This window comes from Lutjanus erythropterus, chromosome 10 (genome assembly GCF_056507025.1).
Source record: "Lutjanus erythropterus isolate fLutEry1 chromosome 10, fLutEry1.hap2, whole genome shotgun sequence".
NCBI classification, from domain to species: domain Eukaryota; kingdom Metazoa; phylum Chordata; class Actinopteri; order Lutjaniformes; family Lutjanidae; genus Lutjanus; species Lutjanus erythropterus.
In genome coordinates this window covers 22046273-22073535 of record NC_139326.1, presented here as the reverse complement: position 1 = coordinate 22073535, position 27263 = coordinate 22046273, and the positions used below count along the sequence as shown (strand labels likewise).

At 40.3% G+C, this 27263-nt stretch overlaps 1 protein-coding gene across 2 annotated transcripts in view; it reads right to left on the bottom strand.

Moving 5' to 3' along the window:
- Nucleotides 1–9414: 9414 nt before the first annotated feature.
- efna5b (ephrin-A5b) overlaps nucleotides 9415–27263 on the bottom strand; it is a 117816-nt gene continuing 99967 nt past the window's right edge. The window contains exons 3-5 of one of the 2 annotated variants that reach the window (XM_084729539.1): nucleotides 13651–13716; nucleotides 13175–13255; nucleotides 9415–10952 (exon numbers count right to left, since the gene is read on the bottom strand). In XM_084729539.1, coding sequence (XP_084585665.1) covers nucleotides 10825–10952; nucleotides 13175–13255; nucleotides 13651–13716 — 275 coding nt within the window. In that variant the 3' untranslated portion in view covers nucleotides 9415–10824. The remainder of the gene's footprint in view (nucleotides 10953–13174; nucleotides 13256–13650; nucleotides 13717–27263) is intronic. The other variant, XM_084729538.1, reaches the window with a different exon arrangement.

Here is a 27263-nt window from a genome sequence, read left to right as displayed (position 1 = left end):
TCCCTTCTGGCAAAGCTGGCAAATTGGTGTGCTCAAATTCCACAGCAGTATCCTACAAATATAACTCATCCATTCTGTGAGGGAGGAAGCACACAGACATGCAGGATATAATTCTGACTCTGATATCTGATTCCTGCAAAATTGTCAGCAGTAATTAAATTCCTGCTGCTGTAAAAAAAATAAACAAAAATCGACTCAGTTACAGTGAGTCATCACACCTTAAAGTTTATTTAACAATGCTTTTAAACATCAGTATTAAATGATATTGGCTTCATTATATGAAAAACAACCTGCTGATCAACACTTAAAATTGATGTTATTGAAATATCAACACTTCACTCAATATCAACACTCCAATGACAGGAGAAAATGTGCCATGTAATTTTTTTTTTTTTTTTTTTTTTTGCAACACTTTGACATAGACTAATTTGTTTTATTGCAACCAGTTTTGTGTGTTGGTTTGTTTCAGTGCAAACAAGCCGCCCACTTTTCATGCTCTGTAACCAGTGTTCTGTTGGTTTCATAGTAAAACTTTTGGGTTGCACTCATTTTGTCACGTCTCCCTGTGAAATTCGAGGGAAATCTTCATTTCTGCATGTGTGAATACTTAATGTAACACATCAGACATGGTGTGAAACACTGTGTGAAAACCTGCTGTTTCCGTAGCTCTTCATAGCATCTGACTGCCTACACACAACACTGAAAACAATCCGTCCCACTGTAGTTCACATTTCACAGAGAGATAAAGACCTTTATTCCCTTCAGTTAAAGGGAAAATTCAGCATTTTTATTTGGATGTTTCAATTAGTGTTAATGGCAAATGTAGTTAGTTGAAGCAATAAATTGCTCAGTGTGTGCTATGTTGACCAAGAAAGCTGAGTTCTCCTGTTCAGGGGATCATGCTGGTGGCAGTGCCTGCACTAACCAGGATGCATTGCGTCCAAGCTTCTGACCCGCAGGTGTGTTAATCCAATAGCTAATACCTTGTTGGCCAACAAATAGCATCATGTGACTCATACAGGGCTATACTCATATAGTGCACCCCCTGGCTAGCTACCAAACTCAATTGGCTTGTAGTTCTTTCTGCATCCACTGACATTACTAGTCAAGACTGGCCGCTGCCATAAACACTTCATGTGGTCGTTTAAGGCCACAAACATTTCCGTGTTGCCCACTCCTATGAGCTGCTGAGACACGAGGCTATTTAAGTTTGATGCAGACCAGCAGCAGACAGAGCGAGAGAGAGAGAAAATGCTCATGTGGACAAGCACAAGAAAGGGAGCATGCTATAAATGTTCTTTGATCATAAAGCCAAATGTTACTCTACAATTCTGTGGTTTACACTCCAGACTGGAGTCTCTGTTAACAGTGACAAATGGCTAGATCGCCATTACTTATGTAATAAGATTACTCTTGCACTTCTCCTCTATGAAACATCTTTACTTCCATTGCGCTGCTGTTCATGCACTGTATGTAAGCCCTTTACTGCCAATGTCTGCCATCCTTTAAGTGATTATGATGAAAAACTTTCTCAAAGTAATGCCTATAAGTCATGAAGTGGTTTATGAATGATTTAGGAGACCTTGTGGCATTCACTAGTTTTCTCATATTTTGAATTTTGTTCCAGATACAAACACAATTTACAAGTGGTCCAGACCTGTCGTAGGAGTCATGTGCAGTTAATCTATTGTTATCCAAGCCAAAATTTTTCATTAATGACTGTATATTTCATTAGTTTGAAGACTTTTAGAATTTGAAAAATAAATCACACTTGTTTGGCTGCATCTCAAATTATAATGTAATTGTAAATTTACATGTAATGCCTATCATCATTAATTTGAAGATGCATTATTACCTACTGTCAGGTGTATTGGCTGCATATCTTCATGTACAGGTTTTTGAAGTTGCAGTTCAGGAGAATATGTCCTCTGTCTCCATGATGGAAACTTCCCCTTAAAACCCCCCTTTTGCTGTGGTAAGACATTTTTTTTTGGAAGCCATTTTCATGTCAAGACATTTCTTCTTTATTTCAGTGACAGCCTGGCCCTCATGTAACATGGCATTAACAGCAGTTGGTTTTCCTGTTTCTTTGCTTTAGCACGTCTCTTAATTCTACTGCTGTTAAAATGCTGATGCTGTTAAAATGACAGATTTTCCTTTTTGGATCTCTGAAAGCATGACTTTGAACTTCAAAATTAAGTTCTTCTTTTTACTCTTTGATGCCATTTTCATGAATGACATCCACATAAAAAGTGGTGAATTTGCCCTTTGAGATTTAAAAAATGAGACAATATTAGATGTACCAGATTGATACATAAAACATACAAACACACAAACATGTCTCAGTCCTCACCTTCCGCCGCCACCACCTCTTTCAATCTGCCTGAAGTTGATATTTTGTAGTGGCGTCACATCTTCCCATAATCCTCCTCTGGATTGGCTGCAGCCCCTCATCTCTCAGCCCTGAAGGTCAACATGTGAGAGGCATCAGTAAAAGAAAATGACCTGCGCGAAACACATTGCAGTAACCTCCACCTGAGCTGAGTGTAACCTACCTTGGATTTATAGAAGGACGGGCAGACATTGAAAGAAGCCTTGGTCATCTGTGGCTGATAATTGATTAAAAATAAGAATAAATCTTTATAAACAACACCAAATTATTTCCCTCAAGATCTTTGCAACGATTCACCTTATTGTTTAGAGGATGATGAATCCTGGTATTTAAAGCCTGAGACCTTTCAAGATTTTAGGTAGTTCATTTAGTGGAAACTACATTCTGCATTCATTCATTCTGCGAGATCAAGATCAATTCTCTTTTCTCTGGGGTTCTGACTCTGCAAGTACAATAAAAGTAACTAAGACATTTTATTTTGATGGGTATTGATCAAACACAGCTGAGTGGAAAGATACACTGCACCTGCTTTGACAGAGACAAGGTGTTTCCCATAAATCTTTGGTGCTTTTCTGATAAATCTGCTGTAACACAATGTGCTGATGGCTTTGTTCAAAGATGTCTTCTTTTTTTCTCTCTCTTCACAGCATTTTCCATGCTATTTTCACTTCCTCTGTCTGTAATTATTTCTATTCTTCTTTCTGAACTTGCTCTTGAAACATGTCAAAGCTGTCATAAATCATAAATCCTGACCTTGAATCCAATTCCAACTTTCTAACCCATCAGCACTGTGACATTCCAGTGTGACTGAGACTCTGAAATGTATTCAGCTTATCAGTTATTTCTGGCACAAGCAGCCACCCCCCAACTCCCTCTCAATAAATATGGGGTTGACTAAGTTGATATGCCTCGGAGGCGTTTTAAATATTCCCCCCAAAAAATATCTATTCATAAAGCGGGGCAACATAATTGGGTGATTTATGACCTTTTCAAACCACTGGAGCGATTAACTGAAGACATCATTCAGAGCTGTCAATCAAACTGATTGTTCACATGGAAACGGAACACCATGCAGCCAATAAGGGAGCCAGCTGACTTGAGAATGATGCCTTCAAGAGCCTTTCACTGAAGTGGCCTCTTCAGGACTGTCAGTTGCGTTGTTATTGTGTAAAGATAAAACTTTTATGCTGGCAGAAAGAGCTATAGAATCAAAGGCACAGGTAAATCTGTGCTCATTCATGTTGCCTTCTCAAAGGTGACATGGTTTCGCTCACTTCTGGTCACAGACCTCGACTATGTTCATAGCGTAATAGTACATCTGGGACACATCTTCACATAAAGCTATCATTACCCTAGATTTAATGATCAGGTGCAGTGATTTGTCTTTATTGGCCTTCATAGACACACACACCTGCATCTCCGGAGCACCAGGAAGAACAACTTGACACTAATTGGCTCATCATGTCAAGCGTGTTCATGCATAAAGCATTTCTTCTTCTCTGATGCTTAAAAAAGTACCAGCTTTGGAAATGGATGAGATTGGAGAGGAATGCATCCTGGATGAGATTTCATGTCTTTGGCGTCGACGTGTTTTTATTCCAGCCCACAAAGCGATGTCGTCTTAATCTTCACTGTGACCCACTGTGGTGCTGAAAAATCCTTTAATACCAAAGACATACTGGCAGCACAACCACCCTCCAAGAATTTATTTATCTAATTGTTTTTTAAATCCAACTGTTTAAATGTACCTCCCATGTAATGAGCAGTGTTTACATTTTTTCAAGTCAAATTTGACTGATTTTCATAACATCACTCCAATTGGCTTATCAGGAGGCCCCTTTCCCCTCCTTTTGGTCCTCAGGGCTTGCTCGGCTCTCAGTCTAATTACCAGAGATAATGGAGGGTGAAGCTAAATGGCGCTGATGGGGTCCAGCAGAAGGTTATTAGGTGTCCTCATTAGTGCCCGACTGAAGTGAAAGGAGGTTTAAGGTCTTATTCTGATCCTGATGGATGGTGTTCCTCTCAGTCTGTCTTTAGAGGGTAGTGTTCCACAGCGCAGACAGCTCGCAGAGGCACGAATAGGCAGATACATAAAGAGGGGAGAGTGTGTGCGCGTGCGCGTGTGCGTGTGTGTGTGTGTGTGTGTGTGCATGGTGATGGCATCCAATTTGGCACATGATGAGACATGATTCTTGTTGAGTGAAAGGAGTGTGTTCATTTGTTGTATTAGTAACAGTGGGGATGTTTAATGCAGTAAACAATCCTAATGCATTCTGACAGTACCTCTGATGACATGATGGATGGATGGATGGATAGATAGACCGACAGACAGACAGACAGACAGACAGACAGACAGACAGACAGACAGACAGATAGACAGATAGACAGATAGATAGACAGATAGATAGATAGATAGATAGATCCCGAGGTATGATCATAGACAATAGAAGAAATGGACGGGGCCTCTGGGTCTGAAAAGTTAAGCAAGGGTTTAATGTCTTTTAATTGCTATTTTCAAGTCTTCTTTAATACAGTGTGATGTTCATTTTGTAAATTATTGTCTTATTTAGAGTAAGACACACGATAAAGCAGTGTACGCTTTATCCCCCAAGTCGTAATACGTCATCCACCACTTCCACACTCTTGTCGTTGCTGCACATGGGTTGTTTCCAAAATCATTCACTATCTCCTACTCGTTATCTGGAGATTTCTATGTGAATGACTGTGAAGAAAAAAAACATGTTCGGACACTACTTTTTGCACCGTTAATTATGTACTTGGAATGGTTTTTCTTTCAGCACAATGCATGATGGTATACAACGCAACTATCAGTTGCACATCTTTTATGATGCATAGTGGGATACTTTGAGCGCATGATATAGAGTATAATAATTCTCACAATACATTCAGTCAGCATTACAAAACGGAAAACTCTCTATGTAGTGGACTATATCCCATAATGCCATACCTAGTCCACAAACCAGTGGCTGACATTGCAATGGCTTTGTCCACTGTCCATGGGTATGGTTTAAGAATGATCATGATCGCCGTAAATACCAGTTGTACTTTCATCGCTCTGTGAATGGGTCAAAAAAGAGAAAAGAGTAGCACAAAGATCCAAAGATCAAAGCAATGTATTTCCATTTTATTGTATTACTCATAGTTGCTCAGACACGTGTATATACAAATACAGATAATTTTTTGTCAAATTTTTCGTCGTTGTTTATATACTGTAAAAGAGCAGGTTGGAAATATTCTCCCACTGATGGCAAAGTGGGAGCGGGGTTCAAAGGTGAGGGAAGTAGGACAGCAGGTGGTGTGATGGAGGTTATACAAGCACAAGAAGAATGGGACAGGACAGGTGCACAAAATGAACAAAGTGCCTCATCATCAGCACCAAGGAGAGCTGATGAAGAGAGGCTTGGGCCCCGTGCGCACAGAACCTGGATCGATGATAGGCTTCACCCCTGCTAACAATCCAGTTCAGGATTTGGTGGAGGGGGTGCACTAATCCTTGAACTGTGCCCAGGACCCAACGTCTACCGTAGGGACGAGTGATTCAGGGTTGTTAAAAAGGGAGAGAAAGTGAAGGGCCCCTGTTGTAGTCTCTTCGACGCCAGCAGCCGTTCCGTGTAAAAGCACAATGGCAGAAAGCGTCTTGTACACAGACAGGGCTGCCAGGGCAGAGGCTGAAGGGCTAAGGCATGGGAAACACTCTTCGTTGCCAAAGAGGGTTGCCGCTTCCCATTCACTGCGGCAACAGCAAATGAGACACGCACACACACAAACTCAAAGGTCTCACACATTTTTTTCCACACTGAAAAACGTCCACACACTAATGTATACACTCCCAAACGCCTCCTCTCGGGAGAGCAGAAAGAGGATGAATAGTCAGAAGAGACAGACTGCAACTACATGGGCTGAATTCAGTAGATGGGTACAGAAAGAGTCATTCTTAGGAAAAGAAAAAAAAAAAGTTGCTTTTGAACTACAAAATGACCAACCCCGTCCCTCCCCCCGCCCTCCCCCACTGTAACTTCACAACAATGGTTTGTGTTATGTACATTTGTCATCTGTCACTACACAGCTTAATGACATCACTCAAATGGGGATGCAAAAACACACAACATGAAAGTGATTTTGAAAATCTAACACGTCTCAAAGAAAAAAAAAAGAAAAATAGGAGCAAAAGAAAAACTATCTTCTTCAAACTTTTTTTTTTTTCACTTTTTTGACTTTTTTTTTTTTTACATGTCATCAAGTTCATGCGCATGCCACATAATGAAACTGGCGAGATCCTTCCGTTAAAAAGCAAACAGTCCACTCATGGCAGATCTTGGAGCCGACCAACATGCTCTCGAACAGTGAAGGCAAAAAAGTACAAATAAGCCGTCCGTTAAGTCCCACGTGTTTCTTTCCAAGGCAGGATCCGTGTGTGAAGAGATGGTGAAGGTTGGTGACTGAAACATGTAACAGGTGAGCCACTCGTTTGGCTAATGTCCAGCCGTCTGTACACTCTGGTGCACAGCTCCCGCAGGTCTCCCGTTCCTATTAGCTCAAAGTTTCATTAGGCATTGAGGATCAAAGCACACAATGCATTGTTTGAGGACAGTACACACTCCGCAAAACCCAGAGATAATACCGTATTCATTTTTTAGAAAAGACATAAGAACCAAATTAATACTTTAATATCAAACACTATTTACATCAAGAAGTTCTCCTAATAATAATAGTCATAATCATCATCATCATAACAATAATAATAATTATACAGTTTTAACAATGATGTATCTCATTTTTTTCTTTTGTCCTCCAGAAAGGTACAAAACAGATACTAACCTAACACTACATGTTTTATGGTTGACTACCTCAGGATACACAGTATCCAGTTTATAAGTTGATCCTCATTTCCCAGGTTAAGGTGTGTACAGAATAAACCATGGTAATAATAGCAATAATGACAAATAGTAGTATTGGTAATTATAAGAGAGTACAATTGAAGCTGGTTTCTGATAAAAGTCTAGTGTTAATCTGCTGACAAGCGTCCATTTTGAATCTTATGCGGTGCTCATTCCCTGTGGTGTTCTCCTGAAAATTAGTACCTCATTAAATGGCCTCGTCTCCTATTACCCCCCATAGCTGAGCTGCTATTCTGCTGTAATAGCATTGTTACTGTAGCGCAAAAAAACAAATGGCAAAAGGCAAAGGCAGTCTTTCTTGGGGAAAAAAAAAACATTAAAAAAAGGCAGCCATAAAAATGAAAACAGCAATAACAAAACAGTGCATGCCTTTTGAGACAGGATGATACAGAACAATAAGTTTGTCATTGAATCTGGTGGTGTTTTTTTTTCCAGTAGGGTTGCATGGATTTTTAGTTGTTTTGTCTTGTTTTGTTTTGTTAGGCACTCTAGTCACACTACCTTCGGCTACCTCCCATGTCTTTTTCTATCTGTTCCTGCTTGTGTGTCTCTCCCTTTTAATTCTCTCCGTCTCCTTCACTCACCAATTCTCTCAAACTGCAAGGTCATTGGTGCTTTAAAACCCCCCACAGTGGAAATCTACACCCCCCTCCCGAGACCCCCCAAGCCTTCCACCATCTATTTTTAATACCAGAAATAACTCCCCTTGCCACAACATGGGGTCCACATGCCTGTCATTTTGAACCTCATTAAAGAGTCACTTAAACCAGTAACACTAGGAGCTGTAGGTGGACATGCAATTGCTCCCGTGCTCCTTTTTCTTGCTCCATTTCTCTCTTTCTGTCTGTATTTCCAAACCAATTGGTGCCCTATTTCGCATACAAAAACCTGACTCTGAAAGGAAGTCGGCTTCAGCAGAGTTAATTTCTCTATCTGTCCATCCGTCTCTGAAAGCAAAGAAACAAGTTCCTTTCCTTTGAAACAAGACATAATAGCGTTCATTATGCTAACTCACCATGTGCATCTGTGGGAGCTGAAGGAAGCTGAATATCATTATAACGCAGTGAATTCATTTGAATGTAAGTGCTAACATAAACCTGGCTAGACTAAATAGAGCTGTGCATTGCCTTGAATTAAATTGATAGTTTCTCTGTTCATGCAGTGTGTTTTCAACTAATTGGAGCTATGCATCAGTCCTGTAAACACTGCTCTAACCACAGACAACCTGAATAAGAGAACCAGCTATAGGCTTGGGCAGTATATTTTTTTTATACCTTCATATTCTCCTTACACTTCACTAAGCTATACAGTACGGCTGAACCATTTTGAAAAAATATCTAATTGCGATTATATTGACTGATAATAGAATTTTGTTCTGATTTCCAATATTAGAAGGAATGATAATTATTACATTATTCTCAGTGTAATTTAAAAACATTAAAATGATTATGATACGATTTTTCCTGCACTAAAAAAGTTTCTTTAAGTCTGTATATATGATGTTTAGGCCAAGACATCTCTGCTTCATGACAATCTGAAATTTAAAATGAGATTTTGACACACATTTTTGCCTTTAACAAATGTTGCATTTGTTGCAGTTTGAAAGAAGTTTCTATTAGTTGTTCAGCCCTAGTATATGGTATTATAATGGTATTTGTGTAAAACTGCAGTCTTTATTCAAAGACTAATTCAAACCTAAGCTGTATATTTACTGCCAGAGTGACAACTGCTCACCTTTTCCTTTCAGTGTGTGTTCACGTCATTCTCCGCCACTCGCCCTCTTGTGCTCGCTCAACTAAAGTAACACACTTGCTACCATACACTACTCTGAACTATCAGTAATCTACAGTGTTTGCGAGGGCAGAGGTATTTTTCTTTTTTCACTAGCTAGTCCTGCACCTTTATCCCCAAGACCTCATGTTTCTCAGGTCAGCTGCACTGCCTTGTCCACCAGTACGGAGACTGATCTCATGTGGCACATGCTGAGCACTATAACACATCACCTTAATACAGCATCTCCATATTAGTTTAATGGAAAGATTGGTGGCTGTATTTTTGACAGCAAGAAAAATCATACCATTGACATTTCTTACCTGGTATACCCGATATATTCTAATACCGCCCAAGCCTAACCAGCTTACTAATATTTAAAAAAAGCATGAGTCAAAGCTATGTTATGTTTACGTGAGAAAAAAGTATGGCACTTTGAACTGAAGTGTCTTTCCCATGACCTCTGTTTTTGTTCTCCTTTAAGTTTATAGTGTTTGTAAGGTGAAAGACAATACCATCGGCAAAGTAAAATGGTTAATGGTTTAGAAAAAAAAAACAAAGTGTCCAATTTAGCTGTGAAACATTTTTTAAACAATCAGAATCACAGAAAAGCAGCAGTGGATGCAGATGTTTATGGGAGTGTTAATATTGACTAATACTCAAATGGAACAGAGAGAACAATTGCTGCCCAGCTCAGTAAACATTGCATAAAACGACTGTGACTGTTGCCGTGAAATTGTGTGATCAACTTTCAAAAGATATCGATCCTCGATCTTAATAGCAGTCCACAGTGTGTCTGGAGAGAAAGTTTCAATTTAGCTGTTTTGTGAGTCAGAGTGAACCAAATGCTTTGAGAGGTGTTTTATTGAGCAGGCTGGCACGCTCGACACAAAGGAGGACAAGAAGAAAAAGTTGCCTCATGGTTCCATGGGTTTTACACTCACTCACTCAAGCTCTAAGAAGCTTATCCACCTATACACACTTTGTATTCAGGAGAGAATCGGACGCTATCTTTAAACCAGGACAGCCTGGAGATCAGAGGGGCTAAGGTGCATGCCGTGTATGTATTTCTCAGTGCTGTGGTTTTTAGTCTGACCTCTGCTTAAAACCATCACTCTTCTTTTCCTCGTCTTCATCTTTAAGCTTTGTACTGCACTTCCCAGTGATATGTAGGTGCAAAAATCTGCTTCTTCTGAAAGGCTTCTTGAGAGGTCTCGGGGCAACTATTTACTCGTGTATGTACATCCTTTCTAAGTACTAGAAACTTCACTTTCCTACTGTGTAATGCTGCTACTGCATACAACTAAAAACCCTACTGCTATTGACTGTTATTGTAGAGGCATTTTTGTATTTGACTCTCTAAGCATGTGTATGTGCTGTATGTGTGTGTGTTTGTGGGTAAACATCAGTGCTGCAATGACATAAACATGATGTAAAGGGATGTCACAAAAAAGTCACGGGAAAATAAGAATCACTAAGTGTCAAAAAACGGGATTTGGCATCTTAGTTGATGGTTTAAGAGGGGGAACTGTCTCTCCCGCTTCCAACATCAACTTTTTTCACTCACAGACGGAGAAAGACCACTTAAATAGATTTCTGAAAAAAATAGAGGGTTCCTTGAGAAGCCTGCTATGATGCCCAATCAAGCAAACACACTCCACCCAAATCCCGCCCCTTTCCCTGCAGCCTCGGGCAGATTCAGGCCACGCTAGGTGTAAATGCCCTCTGGGACAGAGGGAGGCGCTATAAAGTGAAAAGTGCTGGTAGGCAGGCCAGCAACAAAGCCAGGAGTGGACTTGTTTTCTGGAGGTGCGGCGCAGCATTTGTTTCGTCACTTCGGGAAGGCTCAGCCGGTTCATGGCTGGTATCATCTGAGGGACAAGAAAAAGAAACAAGGTGAAATGCTTTTTATGGTACAAACTGCTTTTTTTTTTTTTTTTTTTTTTTTGAAAAAGTGCACACAGACATCATCATGCAATTAGTGTTTTCTTATATGTTAGAGTTTCTATTGTGGTGTTGAAAGTGGGGAACTGACTGTATTTCAAAATTAATAACATTAGTGGAGATAACTGTTCATAAATGTTCAGTGGCTCATGTAACAGTGGAAAGTTTTAATAGTGAAGTCTGAGTTGCCATGTGAACTTCAGTTGCTAAATCGTGCTTCGAATAGGGTTGGGCATTCTTTGGATTTTAATGATTTGGATTCAGGTTCTGATTCTGCTTATCAAATCAGTTTAGCTAACTACCACTAAAAAATTTAACCAGCGGAAAGACTAAGCTAAGCTAATGTTAGCCAGATAACCCTAACAATGCTGGTCTCTTTTCTGGTTTCATTTATATTTTGACTTTTTCATAGGCTACTTTAGCAACAGCTGAGTAGGTTAACTGAAAATAATGGTAGTTAGTTTAAAAATGACCACTGATAAATGTTACCAGCAGAAACACTGAGATAAGCCAACTTCGGCTAGATAATCCTAGCAATGGTGGTCTTTTTTCTGGTTTCTTGAATATTTTGGCGTTTACTTTACCGTAACAATAGAGAATATCTCAGACTCTATGTGTGCTAGTCACCTGCTAGTAGGTTGAGTGAGAATACTGCCAAACTCATGATTTCATAGGAGAAATGCATGAGGAGATGGGCCGATATGAATCCCTTCACATTGCATGTCTGTAGGCACAGACAGATCCCCAGATCGATATACAGTAGGTGTTTGCAGTACACCATTTAAGTTGAATCTCGTTTCAGTGAAATCTGGGTAAGAATCTATAAGCAGAATCAAAATAGAAATTTCTTAATGATTCCTCTGGAATCATAATTTTGGGCTCAGTTCTTATTTGGAATTGATTCTTGATGTCCAACCCTAGCTTCGAATGTCCTCTCCTCTCCCAGGCGAGGTGCCTCTTATGTCTGTCTGGCATCAGTATCTGTAAGCAGCCATGTGCCCTGCTGCACCATGGGAAAGTGGCTGAACCATGCACAGCAAAAAGGACAGATCGACAGAACAGAGGACCGGACAGTTACATAACTATACACGTGTGTGTTTGTGTGTGTGTGTGAGTGTGTGTGTGTGTGTGTGTTTGGTAGACGGTTGAGGGATGTGGCAACAGTAGATGACGGATTAATGTTTTAGTTTCCCTCCTTTGGAGAGCGTAATAGAGGAATGAGCCAAAAGAGGCATGCAAGGTGAGAGGCAGCCATCAAACATGCAGGCAGGCAGGATGGCACGGCAGGTAAATGGTCAGATAGACAATCAGCCAGGAGGAGAGGCAGGTGGGCATCACAAATGCCCAAGGATCTGGCCTTGGTGTGTCTGGCGTTAGGTATGTGTGTGTGTCCCATTTAGGTGGTAGCTTATGTTTATATTCCTTCAATTTCATAATGTAACAGATCTCATTTCCAAATGAATAATATGCTGTTTTCTTTAATGACTAATGTCCTATATTTGAGAGTGTATTATATACATTCCCAGCATGTGTTGTTTCAGACCTTGGAGTGAGCTGGTGCTGGGAATGAGACATCAGCATGTGGGTGATGTGGAGTGTTTCAGTTCAGTGACTGGGTTAGACTCATGTATGAAGATGTAAAAATGCTGTGCGTTCTGAGCCCAGAAAATAATCAATGCTGTGCTACAGAGCCAAAGAGCTGCTCAGTGAGGAGGAAAACAGAACATTAAAATGTGTCTGTGCGTACATCTTATTTAATAGATGGTATTTACTGACTTTGATGAATTAGGTCAGAATGATATGGAGCACAGCATGCAGTCGGAAGTGACATTCTATGTTGAATTAGTGAAAAGGTTTCTGTGAGAAACATCATAAGTACTGACACATTCATGAATATGATATATATGTAATCAACTATATACACAACATATACAGTGTATATACAAATATATATCAACTTGCAATACAGTCCATCAACAGAATAAGCAAGCAACAGTAGCATGGCACAACAAGAGGAGCATCAGGCAGGGATGAGGAGGAACAGATCAGCTTCCAGACAAAAAAAGAAAGAGGCACAGAACAAGAGAAACATGTACAGATGTATGGAGGTCATACAGAAGACAATAAAAAAGCAGGAACTCATACTAACCTCGTGGTTCTAATGTATTGTCTACTTTGTCGTTTACATCAAAAACGCGGTCATGTACGCCTATAGTTTTCACACAGCTGTCTATAACAGAAAATAGGGAGAATGAGAGATCATTAGAGGTATATGCCAGATAGGTTAGTGACATCTGAAGCCCCCCCCCTTCAGCCCTTAAAATCAAACATCCCAAGCAACAAAGCTCATGGCAACATTCAGATGAGGTATGAAGTGACCCGGGGTTTCATTTGATGTGATCTTCTATCATTCTTTTCATGTTTTAAAAAAAAAGAAAAACATTTTCTTACAAAGTAAGGCAGTTTTGTGATAAATGAAAGGGGCATGTTGGACAGTGAGCAAAAGGTAATTGAGGAGGAAGTGAGGTAACCAGAGAAGTAGACATAAACTGTTTTGATTTTCAATCCAAATGTGTACTTCAACAAGCTCTATTACAAAGCCTTGTGTTGCATGCAAACACTTACTTGATGGTCGGACGAAAACTTTGAGCTTCAGGCATGTTTTTCTCCCGTTCTCTGCGATGGTGGAGGCTGAAAAACATACAATAGACATATGGTGAATAGGGTGTTAATATAATACTACATTTTTAGGTTCTACAGAGAACCTTTTTATATTCCCAGGGTGTATTCTACCCTTACAATATACAGTATATTGGTACAAAGAATTTTAACAATCCTTGAGGAACTCTTTCTTCCAAAAAGGGTTCTTTGGATGAAGAGGGTTCTTAATGAAACCTCTTACAAAGAACACTTGACAAACTCTTTCTTTAAAAAGGGGTTCATTAGAAGAAAATGGTTCTAGGTAGAACCTTAGCCCTTTGGGAAGAACCTTTTTGAAACCCTTTTGTAGAAGAGTGTACATGTAGTGTCGATTTCATGTGCACTTAACAATCAAAAAATAGTTTCCAACTGTATTATTTAATAATGAATATATTTCCTTCCCTGTAAAGAACCATTAAAACTGAGGTAGTTTGCTCAGGAGAAAATAAACTTTCAGATCGTTAATGTCGACTCTTAAGTGGATTTTGTAGGGTTAGTCATGGTTCTTGTAAAATTATAGGCAGAAAGTATTTACAGATGTGCTAGGGAAATCTCTCTAGGGAAAGTGGAGTGCTTTGCTCACAGTTTAATTGTGGCATTTTAGATTCTACAACTGGCAGCAGCTTAGTGGGGATCAAGGAATTTGCGTCATTTTGCCTCTTTGAAAAAACACTCAAACTGGAAGAAATCATGTTGTGTTAATACTTTACGTGTACACATGCATGTATTTTGATGTCTGAAAGCCTCAACGCTCTTCAGGAGACACAAAGTTCACACACCGAGGATGTATGTGCTGCATGTGTGGATGGTTTGCGGTTGCTGTCAGGAAATGGATCCCTTCCTGTCAAGCCCATGGGGTGTGAATCTCTGAGCGTTAGCTACCATAGTGGTTGTATCACAGCCCCTAAAAATATCTCATGTGGAGCGTGTGTGCGAGTGTGTCTGTGTGTCTGTATGCATGCATGTGTGTGGTTGACCACTAATGGTGTTGTGGTAAGGCACCAGGTGCTGTCTCCTGGATAGGGGTCAAATACATGTCAGTTAGAGCACGGTGGGTGCATACTGTGTGCATCCATCATGGCAGGAAATCGTACAGTAGTTTAAAAATATATATGTTGTTGTCTTGTGTCAGGACCTCGGATCAAGTGGCAAATATTGCAGTCTTTTCCCCACTATTGTGATATATTAATGCTATTTGCTATAAACTAGTTTTCATTTCTGCTATCCCCTTCAGCTGCAGGGAGACCATATTGTCCGATGTCTTTTGGGCAGCATTTTATGTCCTCTGTGGATCATTCCACAGCTGATGCAATGAAGCCAAGCATTTCCAAAGGCTACCATTTGGGATCTGTCAACTCCTCTCTAGTGAACCTTTACCTAACCCCTCCCTCTCCCAGCTGTGTCACCCTCTCTCCTCGTCTGTCAGCATGGCCATATCCATTCATCAAAGCTCAACTGACTTGCCTTCATCATATTTGCGCCATGTGCACCAAATGAATGTGTGCACATGTACACAAGATCCAGATTTTCATATCTGTCCAGAACTGTGACATATGTCACCCTAAAGGAAAAATCTGTAACACCCTAACATTAAAGAAATGAGCACTACAATCCAAATAGTGAGTTTGAGCCACAGACAGTATATTAAAAAGGTTGGATCTCTATTAAATATATGATCTATGGTTGAAGTGAGTTGTTTCCTTCTGTTTTGTCCTCCCCAGACTGAAGCTTGATGAGTCCTACACCATAAGTTGATCAGCTGTTTATAACTCTCAGTTGTCTGTTGATGTAAAGCTAAGCCCATTATCCAGAAAACAAAAGCCAACTGGTCCAGAAATACACACTCTGAAGTTGGAGATCAGTGACTGCCTGCCTTAAGCTGGCATGCTTTCCGTGTCCGCAAGTGAACAAAGGGTCCGCTGGGGTCCATGTGCATAAATCTTATGATCAGAGGGTGAATGTGTGTGCAGACATCCATGTGTAATGATCTTTTATGATAAACAGGCGCTTACTCATTTCATTCAGCATTACTTTTAAAATGTGAAACAGGCAAACAAAAAACAGAAAAACATTTCAATGGAGAACATACTGGATGTGGCGTTGTTGTTGGAGAAGCCAGTATTTCACCTTAACAGTGTCCTTGATCTCTGCTGACAAGTCACAGTCATTTTACGAGTTGGTACAGTACATATATTACATATTTCTCCTTTAAATTACAGTTTTTACAATCCTCTGATCTGTTAAAATGTCTGTGTACACACCGCTGCAATCGATGTTCCCGCATCTATTTCATGCGGAGGCAATGGATACAGCAGCGACTTAACTCTGTAGTGCGATTTCTGATGTGTTCATTAAAAGATTTATTGACTAACAACTATGGAAACGGGTCAGAGATGGAAAGCCACTCCTTTCATTTACACGCTCTCTACTCTTGATTTACCCTGAGATCCAGATGCCAGTAGTTTTTTATCAAATGCAGACGGCACACTCTTTCAATCACTTTCATTTTGCGAAGCCTTCTCTACAGCTCATCAAGCTCTCTCTCTGTGCCTCTCGCCTCTCGACCTTGCTGTTACCATTTTAATGTTGTCGCTTCATCAGCTGTTATCTGTTTCTTAGTCATGTGTCAGTGTGCGAGAGAGGTGGCATGAGATCAGATGCTCTTTTTCACAGCTCAGTTCATATTCAGCAGATGCAGAGGGAGAAGAAAGTGGAAGGAAGGGAGAGACAGGGCCTTATTATTTCGGTGTGGAGGCAGCCGATGACACCCTAATGAACCTTGACCACCACCGCTCACCCACTCAGTCATATATACACACCAGTACCCACACAATTTATGCCACTCTTCTTATTGCTCCACTCTTTCCCACCACTACTTTATGCTTCCATTTCCAGTGCGTGCACATACATGGCCAAGCACGCCGCGCGCGCGCGCACATGCGCACACCATCTCCAGATGTCTTATCTTCATCACTGTGGTGGGCAGAGCTGAGTCACAGCCATCGACACCAGCCACTTAGCAAAGGCAGCTGATCATGAGAGAAGTATGGCCCTGATGAAAGTGGCAAAAGGCATGTGGGAGTCTCTCTCATGATGACTGTTTGTAAAGCTGTTGCGATGTTTATAGACTTGGCCATAACACGTTATCCACCGCCTACGCAAGAAAAGCCACCGCCATAAGGTGCGATAGGAATTATGTAGTTACAGTGGAATCAATTAGTTCTATATTTACTTGAGCAGTTTTCAGCTGGGCCTGTTCAGTACATCAATATTATATTGATATGATATGAGAGATATCCTATAAGATTTTGAATACTGTGATATTGTGATATGGTGTAAGTGGTGTCTTTTCTTGGTTTTAAAGGCTGCAACACAGTAAAGTGATGTACACCTTTACTAAGAATATCCAGATATCATTAGTAGACCATATCGCCCAGCCCTTTTTGGAGTACATCTAAAAGACTGTTGTATCTTTGGTTTTCTGCTAATGCGACAGAAGTCAAAATGAGTTCCGAGCTTGGCTGTGACCATTGCGTTGATGTGCTGCAGATGACTGAGGTGTGTTGCTTTGCATTCTTGACTACAAAGGAAAGATTAAGCTTGGCTCCGCATTCCTTTCTTGGTAGCAGCTCCTCATACTCTGTGTGTTGATGAGGATCCCTCCACCCGGGCCCAAACCGTCCGCGCCAGTGCCTGTTTATTTTGGATTAACATGCTGCAGCGGGCCAGCTTATTGTTCTTGTAGGCCGTAACATCAACACCTGCTATTCTGGTTCCCATCAGGCCCACAGCCTCAACCATCAATCCATCCAGCCTGAGCAAGTGGCTGCTTTGAAGGACAGAGGCCCTGAAAAGATGTCCCAGAGACGAAGTGGGGGGGTGGAGGGGGAGGATGGCGGTTGGGGGGCGAGGTCGGGTTACTCCTCCAAGCCTTGTCCCCTGGCTGGTAATGGCTGGTCCCCTCAGTACACTGCATTATGCATCAGCATTAAGGCAAATGGAATGAAGCAGAATCCAATTACGGAAGAACAAACAGGTGGGCTCAGTGCGGCTTAGGCGCAGTATTGTTTCAATCACAGCCCAAGCCAAGCTTTATTGCAACTGTAATGTTATCTGGAAAACACATTTCCTTTGCCTTTCATTGGACAAGTCAACAGCACATTCCAGACATGAGGACATAAAACCATGTGTCTGTGGTGATAGGAAGCTAAAAGCAAAGTTTACGCCAGCTAAATACAGTAGATAATATCATAGTTGGTTATTGATTTCTTATCCATCATGTAGGAGGCGTAATGGCTTCAGCTGTAAAAGAATAGTGCAGGGTGAGTCGATCAAACTGCTATAAGAGGCTTTGTTTGTTGTTTTTTAAAACGTTAAATGAGATGTCATCTCGGGTCTCCTCATAGCCAGTGAACTCGTACCAAAATGTGGACATCTGGCAGTTTCAACACAACCTCAAGGCTTCATGCAGTATTGCGGATTAGCAAGAAATATAGTACAAATGGCTCAAAGTGACAACTCACCCCAAAGTTAAACATATTTTTCCTCTGGCACAGAGTGCTTTTTCTACTGTCTATGATGGCACCACAGACCAGAGGAAAAAAGTATCTTTGATTTGGGGGTTAAATATCCCTTAACCGCCAATCATCTGTTTCTGTAGAGTGAAAGTTTCAAGTTCCCTATTTTGACAACTTGTTTGTAGTAATCAATAAACAATCCATTGAGATTACATGTCTCAATTGACTACAATCCTAAACATACTGAGACAACTGACATTTTATGTAAAATTGATTTTAAGTTTGAAAAGTAAAGCCTTCATAGACTCATATGTCATCGAGTTAACATGTAACATTAATAGCATCATGTTAGCATGCCTCTATCCTGCATCAGGTCTCCAGCTGGCTTCAATAATGGCACTCTAATCCTTTGATCCCTGCTTATTTGTTAGGATGGGATGGGTTAAACAGAATGCCCTGTAATGTTGTGTCCAGCACTGAGCTTTCCTAACTAGCTAATTCTGCCAGGTCTCTGAAAAAAAGGCCGCTGGCCTGGTCTTTGATTCACTGAGATTACTCATATGGCTTACATCGTACAACCCTAGTCAGAGTTTGTGTCCAGGAGTCCAAGACTCCGAGTTTATAGAAACCGAGAGAGAGTACACACATAGACCAAAACACACACACAACATTACTTTCTACAACCTTTGTGCCATCTTCTTCCCACGTCTCCATCTAGCTAATTAGACTGTTTGCAGCCAGAATACATTTCCTCTATTCGGCGTACAGAAATCACTGCTGGGATTCATTAACGTTTGTCCTCCAGTTTCAGGGTGTGGAATCAGTCAAAAGAGGACAATGTTGAGCTGAACAGATGGAAGAAAACCTTGAATTCAAGATGGTACACTGGAAATAAATCATACAAGAATTTAGTGGAATGAACTGATCTTTCCTCATTAACATATCATAAACAAACAAGTTTTATTTATTCAAGTTAATGAAACTTTAAACTTCGGAGCACATACTCATAAGGTTTCTTCTTCTGACTTGAAATGATGAGTTGAATGAATGTAATGTTCAGAGTTTGATCAACTTATTAAATTAAGTTTCTAAAGAAACAAGACAAACATTTTAGCAGACATCCCAGCATGCACTGTGTGAGTTTAAAGGTCTCCTTAGATCACTTTTTTACAGTTTGAAGAAAAAAATTTAGACAGAAATTGAAATCAAATACACTTTAAGATGTCATGGTTGCTTTTTACCAGCAATGGAGAAACTGCCAACAACAATGAAGGTTAGAATTGAATTGGTTAATTAAAAATTAAGAAATTATGTTAAATGTTATAAATGATCATCAGTGTGACTCAAGAGTTGTTGGTTTAACTTAACATTTTAAGCTTATTTGACATGTTTTCTTAATAACAACTTTAGGTGCTAAGTCTCTGGTAGTTTAGTTTGTTTGTTAATCATTACAAAATTACCTCAACTTGTCTTTTGAAATTACGTCAACTTTTTAAAAAATGTTTCTTTTTTGTGTTAAAGCAAATACTTTATTTTTACAGTGTAGAGTCAACAGAATGAGTTTCAGCTAAGGAAAGAAACAGAGAGAATATTTATATGACCCCTCCAACAGGTAATATCAGCTGCTGCGTTGTCCAAAATAATCTATTCGGTGCCTACAATAACACACATGTACAGTACAAACCCAGATGCAATAAAAGGTTGTAGAAACTTATGAAATGTCCTTCACAAAATGTCCTTCCAAAGCAGGATACTTTTCTACTTTTCAACTAAAACATCTTAAACAGAGAGAAAATGATTGGAAATACAGACCAGCTCACAGAATTTATCCATACTGTGTGTGTGTTCTTGTGTGTCTACACAAAATGTGTGAAAGTGTGTGTGCAAGAAGATGGAAGAGACTATCCACTGAAGAGGCCCATTAACCAGATGCTACTACAGTGAAAGCACAATAGGAGGGAATGAGGGAGCTGGGAGGAGCGGTGAAAGAGGAGGACTTGGATTCAGGCAGCTGAGGGAACAAACACCCCCTCCCGGTGATCGCTGCCCTTTTGCTCTTTCCTTGCATCTTTCAACCTCCGCCAAAAGTGAACCAAAGTCATTCCTCATGCCACTCGTGCCGAGGTCATAAGCAATGAGGAGAAGAGTCAGAGACAGAAGGGAGGAGGCAGGGAGAGCAGTAAGTCGAGAGGGAAAGATGAGTCCAAACTGATAGTGGCTAATTAAACATTGCAGTAGTTTCCTCACATGCAATAGTTTGATACAAGTACTTCCCTTTTCTATTAGGCAGATGCTATTTGAACCCAAGTTGGAATAGCCCATGTGCCTATTTGCACCCAGTGGTGTTTACACTCAGGTGTATATAGCCAACCATGACAGAGACAAGCACGAGCCCTGCACTTAAGCCATCACAACCTCTTGTAAACAATGAAGTCCTTGCTCTTTATAGCTAATAGGGTCGCGTGTGAATAGCCAAATTGTGGTCGTGTGTCTATTCGTACCCGGGTACAAATAGACACTCAGTTTTTATTATGTACAATAAGTGTTCTACTTTTGTAAAAGATTACAGAATGATCATTTTACAAATTACTCTGTCTTCTTGGAAATGAAAAGCGAGTGATTGAAAGTCTGAAAACCCTTAAGTTTCATCAGCTCATTCATGCCTTCATACTCGAATGATAATAAACGTGGTGATTTATTAATCTAGGGGGGAGTTCAACTTCTTAAAGCAGCCACGCAATAATAAATCACGCTACATAATAATGTTTCATTACTGCACTTAGTGTATCCCATAGAATCCTAATATTATTGTTATGGTCTAAGTATCCACCCTCTGAATAAATGAGAAAAAAAACGTGTTAGGGTGTGTGTGTGCATGAATATGTGTATTACAACAGAGGCGGAAAGAAAAAGAACAAATAAATGAACAATAATTAAACATAATGACCAATGCACTGGGTTAATAATATATGTGTAAATGATTTAATGGCCAAGGATAAAATGTCCTTGTCTTTGTGATAGTGAATCATAATCAGCTCCCGAAGACGGCTTTTAGATGCATGAATCATACGAGGCTGAGAGGAACCTCGTGCCCTCTGAATCACAGCCCTCGCCCGCCCGCCCCACTTCTCCTGCGATCTCTTGGCTTTTCACAGCCTTTCTGTTTTTTTGTCAGACAAAGTGATGACGACTTTATTGCCGGTCAAACTCAAATGACTTGATTAGAGACTTTTCTCTCTTGCCTTGCCTTTTTTCTGGGCTGTCAACAAGTGTGCCGTGACTTAGCTCATGCTCTATTATTAGCAGAGTCTGGCCAATGGGCTGGCTCGCTGGTTGACTGTTTCCAGTTTATTTTTGAAAGTGGACTCCTGAAACTCCAATGAGCTTGTCACAGCCAGACATTAACGCTTTATTCTTTTGTTACTGGACCTTCTCAGGAGCCAGTAGACTGAACTGATCTGACACCATTTTCATATGTGTTTAATTAGCATATTCAGAGAGATGACAAATTTCAAGAAACTTTAAAATAAAATGTCTAAAGTCCCTTTTCCATGCAGATGTTGGCTTGGCTTGACTTGGTGCATCAATCCAGCATAAAGAAGGATCAGCATCTCCATTACAACAGGGCTACCCATTTGAATGTCTATCTTTTGGCATGAGATGCATCAGTTTCTAAAAAAATAACAGACTTATAATAGACTTATATAAACACAATCCCTTTCAGTCATCATTCATTATGACCCAGTAGAAGTGTGTGGTAGTGGCTGTACCTGCAGGGACCCTGCCCTTTGCCTGTATTTCCTTATTTTTTCATTATTTTGCTGTTGTCGGGATGCTCAGGACCAACCCAAGACATCAGTATATGATGTCCTGGCATCTTTACGGTGGTAAGACCAGAATGTCATGAAAAATATTGACAATTCCTGTCCATGTATACAAATCTATAGATGATATTTCATGCCTGTTTCATGAACTGCTGTGATACTAGGCTGTTCCTCCTTGCGTCCTGTGTGGAACTACCAGCATTCGTTATGCTTTATTAATGGTTTTCCTTTGATTTGTCACCAGTCTGTAGTGTACGTGTCCAGCATGTGTGTGTTTGCAACATGCAATTTGGAAGGCAAAAACACACAGCTGACAGGTATCTGGTGTGAAAGAGACACAGGGAGGGTGAGTTATTGTACTGTAGTACTGTCCAAAGAGGGAGATGAGATTAAAAGTGGAGACAAGAAATGATATAGTAACCAGGGGAGACGGAGGTGGTGGAATGTCTATCCATCTATCAGGATTATAATAATGCATTCCAGACAACTGTGCAGCTTTTCAGTATGTCTGCTTATGCCTGTGTATGCATATTATACATGAGCATGTGTATCCATGCAAGTATATGTGTAGCTTCCAGTCACATTACTCAGTGCTATCAGATCATTTCTGAACACTGACGACAGGGTTGATTTTTCATGTGAATGACTGAAAGAGGCTGAGTTATGACGGTGTCCATATGCAGGTTCCCTCCTCGTACCACAAATGGAAGAGCACCGGCTCTTTATCATTATTAGGGGACCTCCCATGGCTCTAACAAAATACAGACTGCATACGCCGTCCCCTGCCTCTGTTTCATTTGTCCATTAATGCCATTTTCCTGCTGCTGCTCCTGCTCCCTGCTTCCACTGCTTTCTCCTCTTAAGAGAAGCTTGAAGGAGTACGGCGCATCACAGGATTTATGATCAATCACAAGACAGTTGTGGTCCATGTCACGGAGAATCTGTTTGAGCTTGTTGTGCATGTAACAGTCCAGTAAAGATGAAAAAGACCATACACTCTGTGTAATAAGGGTTCCAGAAGGGTTCTTCCTGAAGGGCTAATGTTCTGTCCAGAACTTCTGAAGAACCCTTTTTGACGAAAGGGTTTATGAAGGATTCTTTATAAGTACTAGGGGTTCCATGAAGAATGCTTTTCATCCAAAGAATCCCTCAAGGATTTCAACAATCCATGAAGAGCTCTTTTGTCAAGGATTCTCTGTAGAACCCCCAGAGTGTGATCTAGATAAAAGCCTTAGAATGTAAAGCTGTTCTTGATAGAATCCCCCTGGTAGGTTCTAGATAAAATGTTTGGAATATACTGTAGAAATGTGTTCTAGATAAAACCCTCTTAATATAAAAAGGTTAATGGTAGAACCCTCTGGGTGGGTTCTTGTTAGCACCCTTAGAAGGTAGAAGGGTTCTGGATCCATCTGCCAGAGAGGGATCTTGGTGGGACCATTACACCATAGAAAGATTCTCTGCAGAACCTCTGATGGGGTGTTCTGGGTGAAACCTTTCACAGATATTTCTAGGTATAACCTTTTATGTTGGGCTCTAGGTAGAACCCTCCGAAAGGGTTCCAAGCAGAACCTTTATAAAGGGTTCTACCAGGAACCAGAAGGGCTCTATTATGGGGACAAGCTGAAGAGCCCTGTGTGGCTCTGATTAGCACTTTCATTTCTAAGAGTGTATGAGATCTTGTGTTAAAGCCTTATGAATATCAAAAGGTTTTCTCGCGTGTTGACTCGGTATTTATGATCAATCTTAGTCTTGTGTTGCATTTTGCATATTGGCCTATGGGCATGTGCAGAGTGATTGAAGCCTCACCAAATGTTTTTCATTTTGTAATCTAACATGGGGAGAATCGTCGCACCCCCTCAGGGTTTTGTTGTCCATTTAGCATGTGTTCATTTGATATCAGCCACATGCTTTCATAAGGTCTCTGTGTTTTTGTAATATCCTTTTTCTCAGTGTCAAACCCAAGAAATATCTATAAAATAACTCCAACCACAAGTGAGACGCAAAAAGATGTTATTGATTGTGTTTTCCGTGTGAAGCAGTACTAGTCCACGCAGGTGAACAAGTCAGACGGCGAGAAAATGACATCTTTTCTGCCGACAATCTGCCACTGCATGATCACACCAAGTGGTTTCCTATTTGCCACACATCTTACACGCCTAAAAACACCATAACTCGGCTCACTCATCTCTCGCAGCGAGCTGCCACTGATATTGGATTTCTGCCCTTTTTCAGATTAAAATCACTCAAATACAAGATTGTGGATTGTGACCATATTAGAAAAATGTGCTTGCATCAGCATTCTGCGAGATGGGTTTCACTTAAACCATGAATGCACCGTGAACTCTGACCCGGAGAAGTGCCCCGACTGTCCGCTTATCTCTTCTGTCTGTCACGGAGGCTGACACTTCCGAGCTGTAACTCACTCACCGCTCGTACTGTTCTGCTGAATTGCTTGCATATGTGGTATCTGCCTGCGTCTGGTAAATTTTACATATTTAATGCATTCCTCTGTGAATCATTCCTGTCTTGCGTTGACCTGTGGAGAAAACACAGCTGCATGTTGTCTAGCAAAAGGATCAGGCTCCTGACTGACTCCAGCTTTCGTCTTGTCTTCAATTACCTGCCTCGGAGACGGAGAGGAGAGGCTGACACTAACAAAAAATGAAGAATTATGACCTCCATTTGAGTAAATTCCCTCCGTCCTGCTCGCGTTGATTAAGCTGTTTCTGTTGTTGAAGCAGATGACAGCAGAACCCTGTCTCCTCTCTCTAATTTTATCAGAGATGCAACAAATCAACCCTCGACCCGAATCGAACTCATAGGGCGAAAACACCATTAACGCGCATTTTCTCGGCAGGAATATGATTTGACAGCTTAATTTTCATCTACAAACAAGAAAGCTAATCAATCACGTCACTGAGGGCAGATTTTTCATCCCCCATTCCCTCAGGTCATTTGGCTACAGAAAGTTATTAGAGATGAGGAAATGATTAATATTCTGATACTGTGTATATGAGAAATGTGTATATACATATACGGTCTCTGCTGTTCTGTATGTACTTACTGGAGTGAAATCAGTGAAATATTGATCGTAAATTAATATTTTATCTTCATTAAGACAGTGCACTTCCACAGCAGTGCTATAAAACCAAAGAGGAATCCCACTGATGATGTACTGTTATGTCTCAAGTGCATGAGCCCATTCCCAGTTAACTAGTGCTAACCTCTGCCTCATGTGCTCATGGACAGTGACCTCTGCCTCAGGACTCATTGACCTTTCTGTTTAGCGCAGGTGTGCAGTATAGCCAGCTTCAGTGGGTAATGATGCATAAGATTTTCTCGCTACACTACGCATTCACACAATGTACGCAAATGGGCTACAAGGGCAAAGTCTGACCATTGCCTTTGTGCTGAACTGCTGATATCACCATACCTTATAGAGGAGAAATGTCTTTACTATGTTGAAGCTAGTTGTAGGCTCTGTGTGTGGTGTATAATGTTCACACTTATCAGCTAATTAATTTTAAAATTTAATTTATTACAGACCTCATGTCAATAAAAATTAATAAGTTACTGAAAATTTAAAACCGTTTGAGATCTATTATTTAGACATTTGGCCTTGGGTACTTAAACATTTCTATGCATAATAGGAGATAAGATGAACATTTAATCATCCCCATGGAAACACCGGGTAAAATCAAGTTGTCCACCAGAGCAAGCAAGGCCATAAAGGACCTTTGGGATGTAGTTTTAAACTAAAATATTCACATTTTAGTTCATTCAAAAGTGATATCTTCATTTCTATAAGCCTCACTGCACAAGTTCAAAGCAAGTCTTCCTTCAGATAATGAGTTTTTTGTCCCTAAACCTAAGAAGATCTTACTCACACTGTCACATTATGACAAATAATTAAAGAAGAAATCTGTAATATATTTACTTTAATAAATCATAAATGACCATGATATGTCATGAAAAATTAAAGGAATGTGTTGAAACACTTCTACTTTAATAACACTTTTGACATTTCCATTCCATACATTACTTGTTTTTATGTAAATTTGAGTTCAAATCAATGCCAAATGTTCAATGAATGAGTAAGCATCTGTTTATGAATCATAATAAATCATGGCTTAGATGTTTATAACAGTTAAACTGAGCAATGTGTTAATGGGGTCTGGCAGGCAGTAAGGCAGGCGGTCACTGACCTCCAGCTCTAGAGTGTGTATATTCAGAGCACTGGACTTTTGTTTTCAGGATAATGGGCTTAAATTTACATTGACAGACAACTGATGGTTATAAACATCTTATCAACTTACAGTGTAGTCTTCATGCTCACTTGTTATTATTACAATGTTGTGCTCGTCTTGCTTTCCTGTGGTGTTCCAGCAGCCTGCCTGAGCCTCAAGGCAAAAGGAAAAACTCACTTGACCCATAGATGGTATATTAAATAGGATTTCAACTGTCACATACTGCTCTTTGAATTTGTGTAATGTACAAAATGAAGAAACAGCAAAAAATCTTTTCACAAATCTCGGGTTCCCATCTAGAGACAATCCTGTTTCACTCAAGTTACATCACAGCCATTAGTGTTTACAGTGATGTGAAAACTGGTAGGTACGTAGTGGTACATGTAGACCAAAGTCCATGAGTCGATGTCTCACATCAAAAATTGCGTTGGAACAAGTGATGCTGAACAGTGTCCCTAAAACTATGCAGCCTGAGCCAAGAGCTAGAGTTTAATCAATGTTGCACAGCAGCACACATTGATAACTTCAAATTTGACAACAGTCTTTATTCTCAATGGCAACAATAAGACTGGATATCATCACAAGGTAGCTGGCAAACATTATCATAATAACAGTCTCAGTTAAATATCTGTTTCATAGTTCAATAGGCATCCACATCTCAGAAATCAACTCGGGCACATAACATTATAATTATCGTTAAAAAAGAGCTATGCAACGCCTTCACTTCATTAAGCAAGTCTAGTGTTATCAGACACTAACAAACTACAGGTGCTTTACCTCTGAAAATGTTCCAGCAGGAGAATTTGAGTCCTTTATGGCAGACTGAGAGAGAAGGACTTCACTGAAGGTTGTTCAAACTGCACACTTGCACAACATCATCTTTGTTACAGAAATAACATTCATCAATAACAGTCAGGCTTATTTTGTTTCTGGACACAGACACTGTTTTC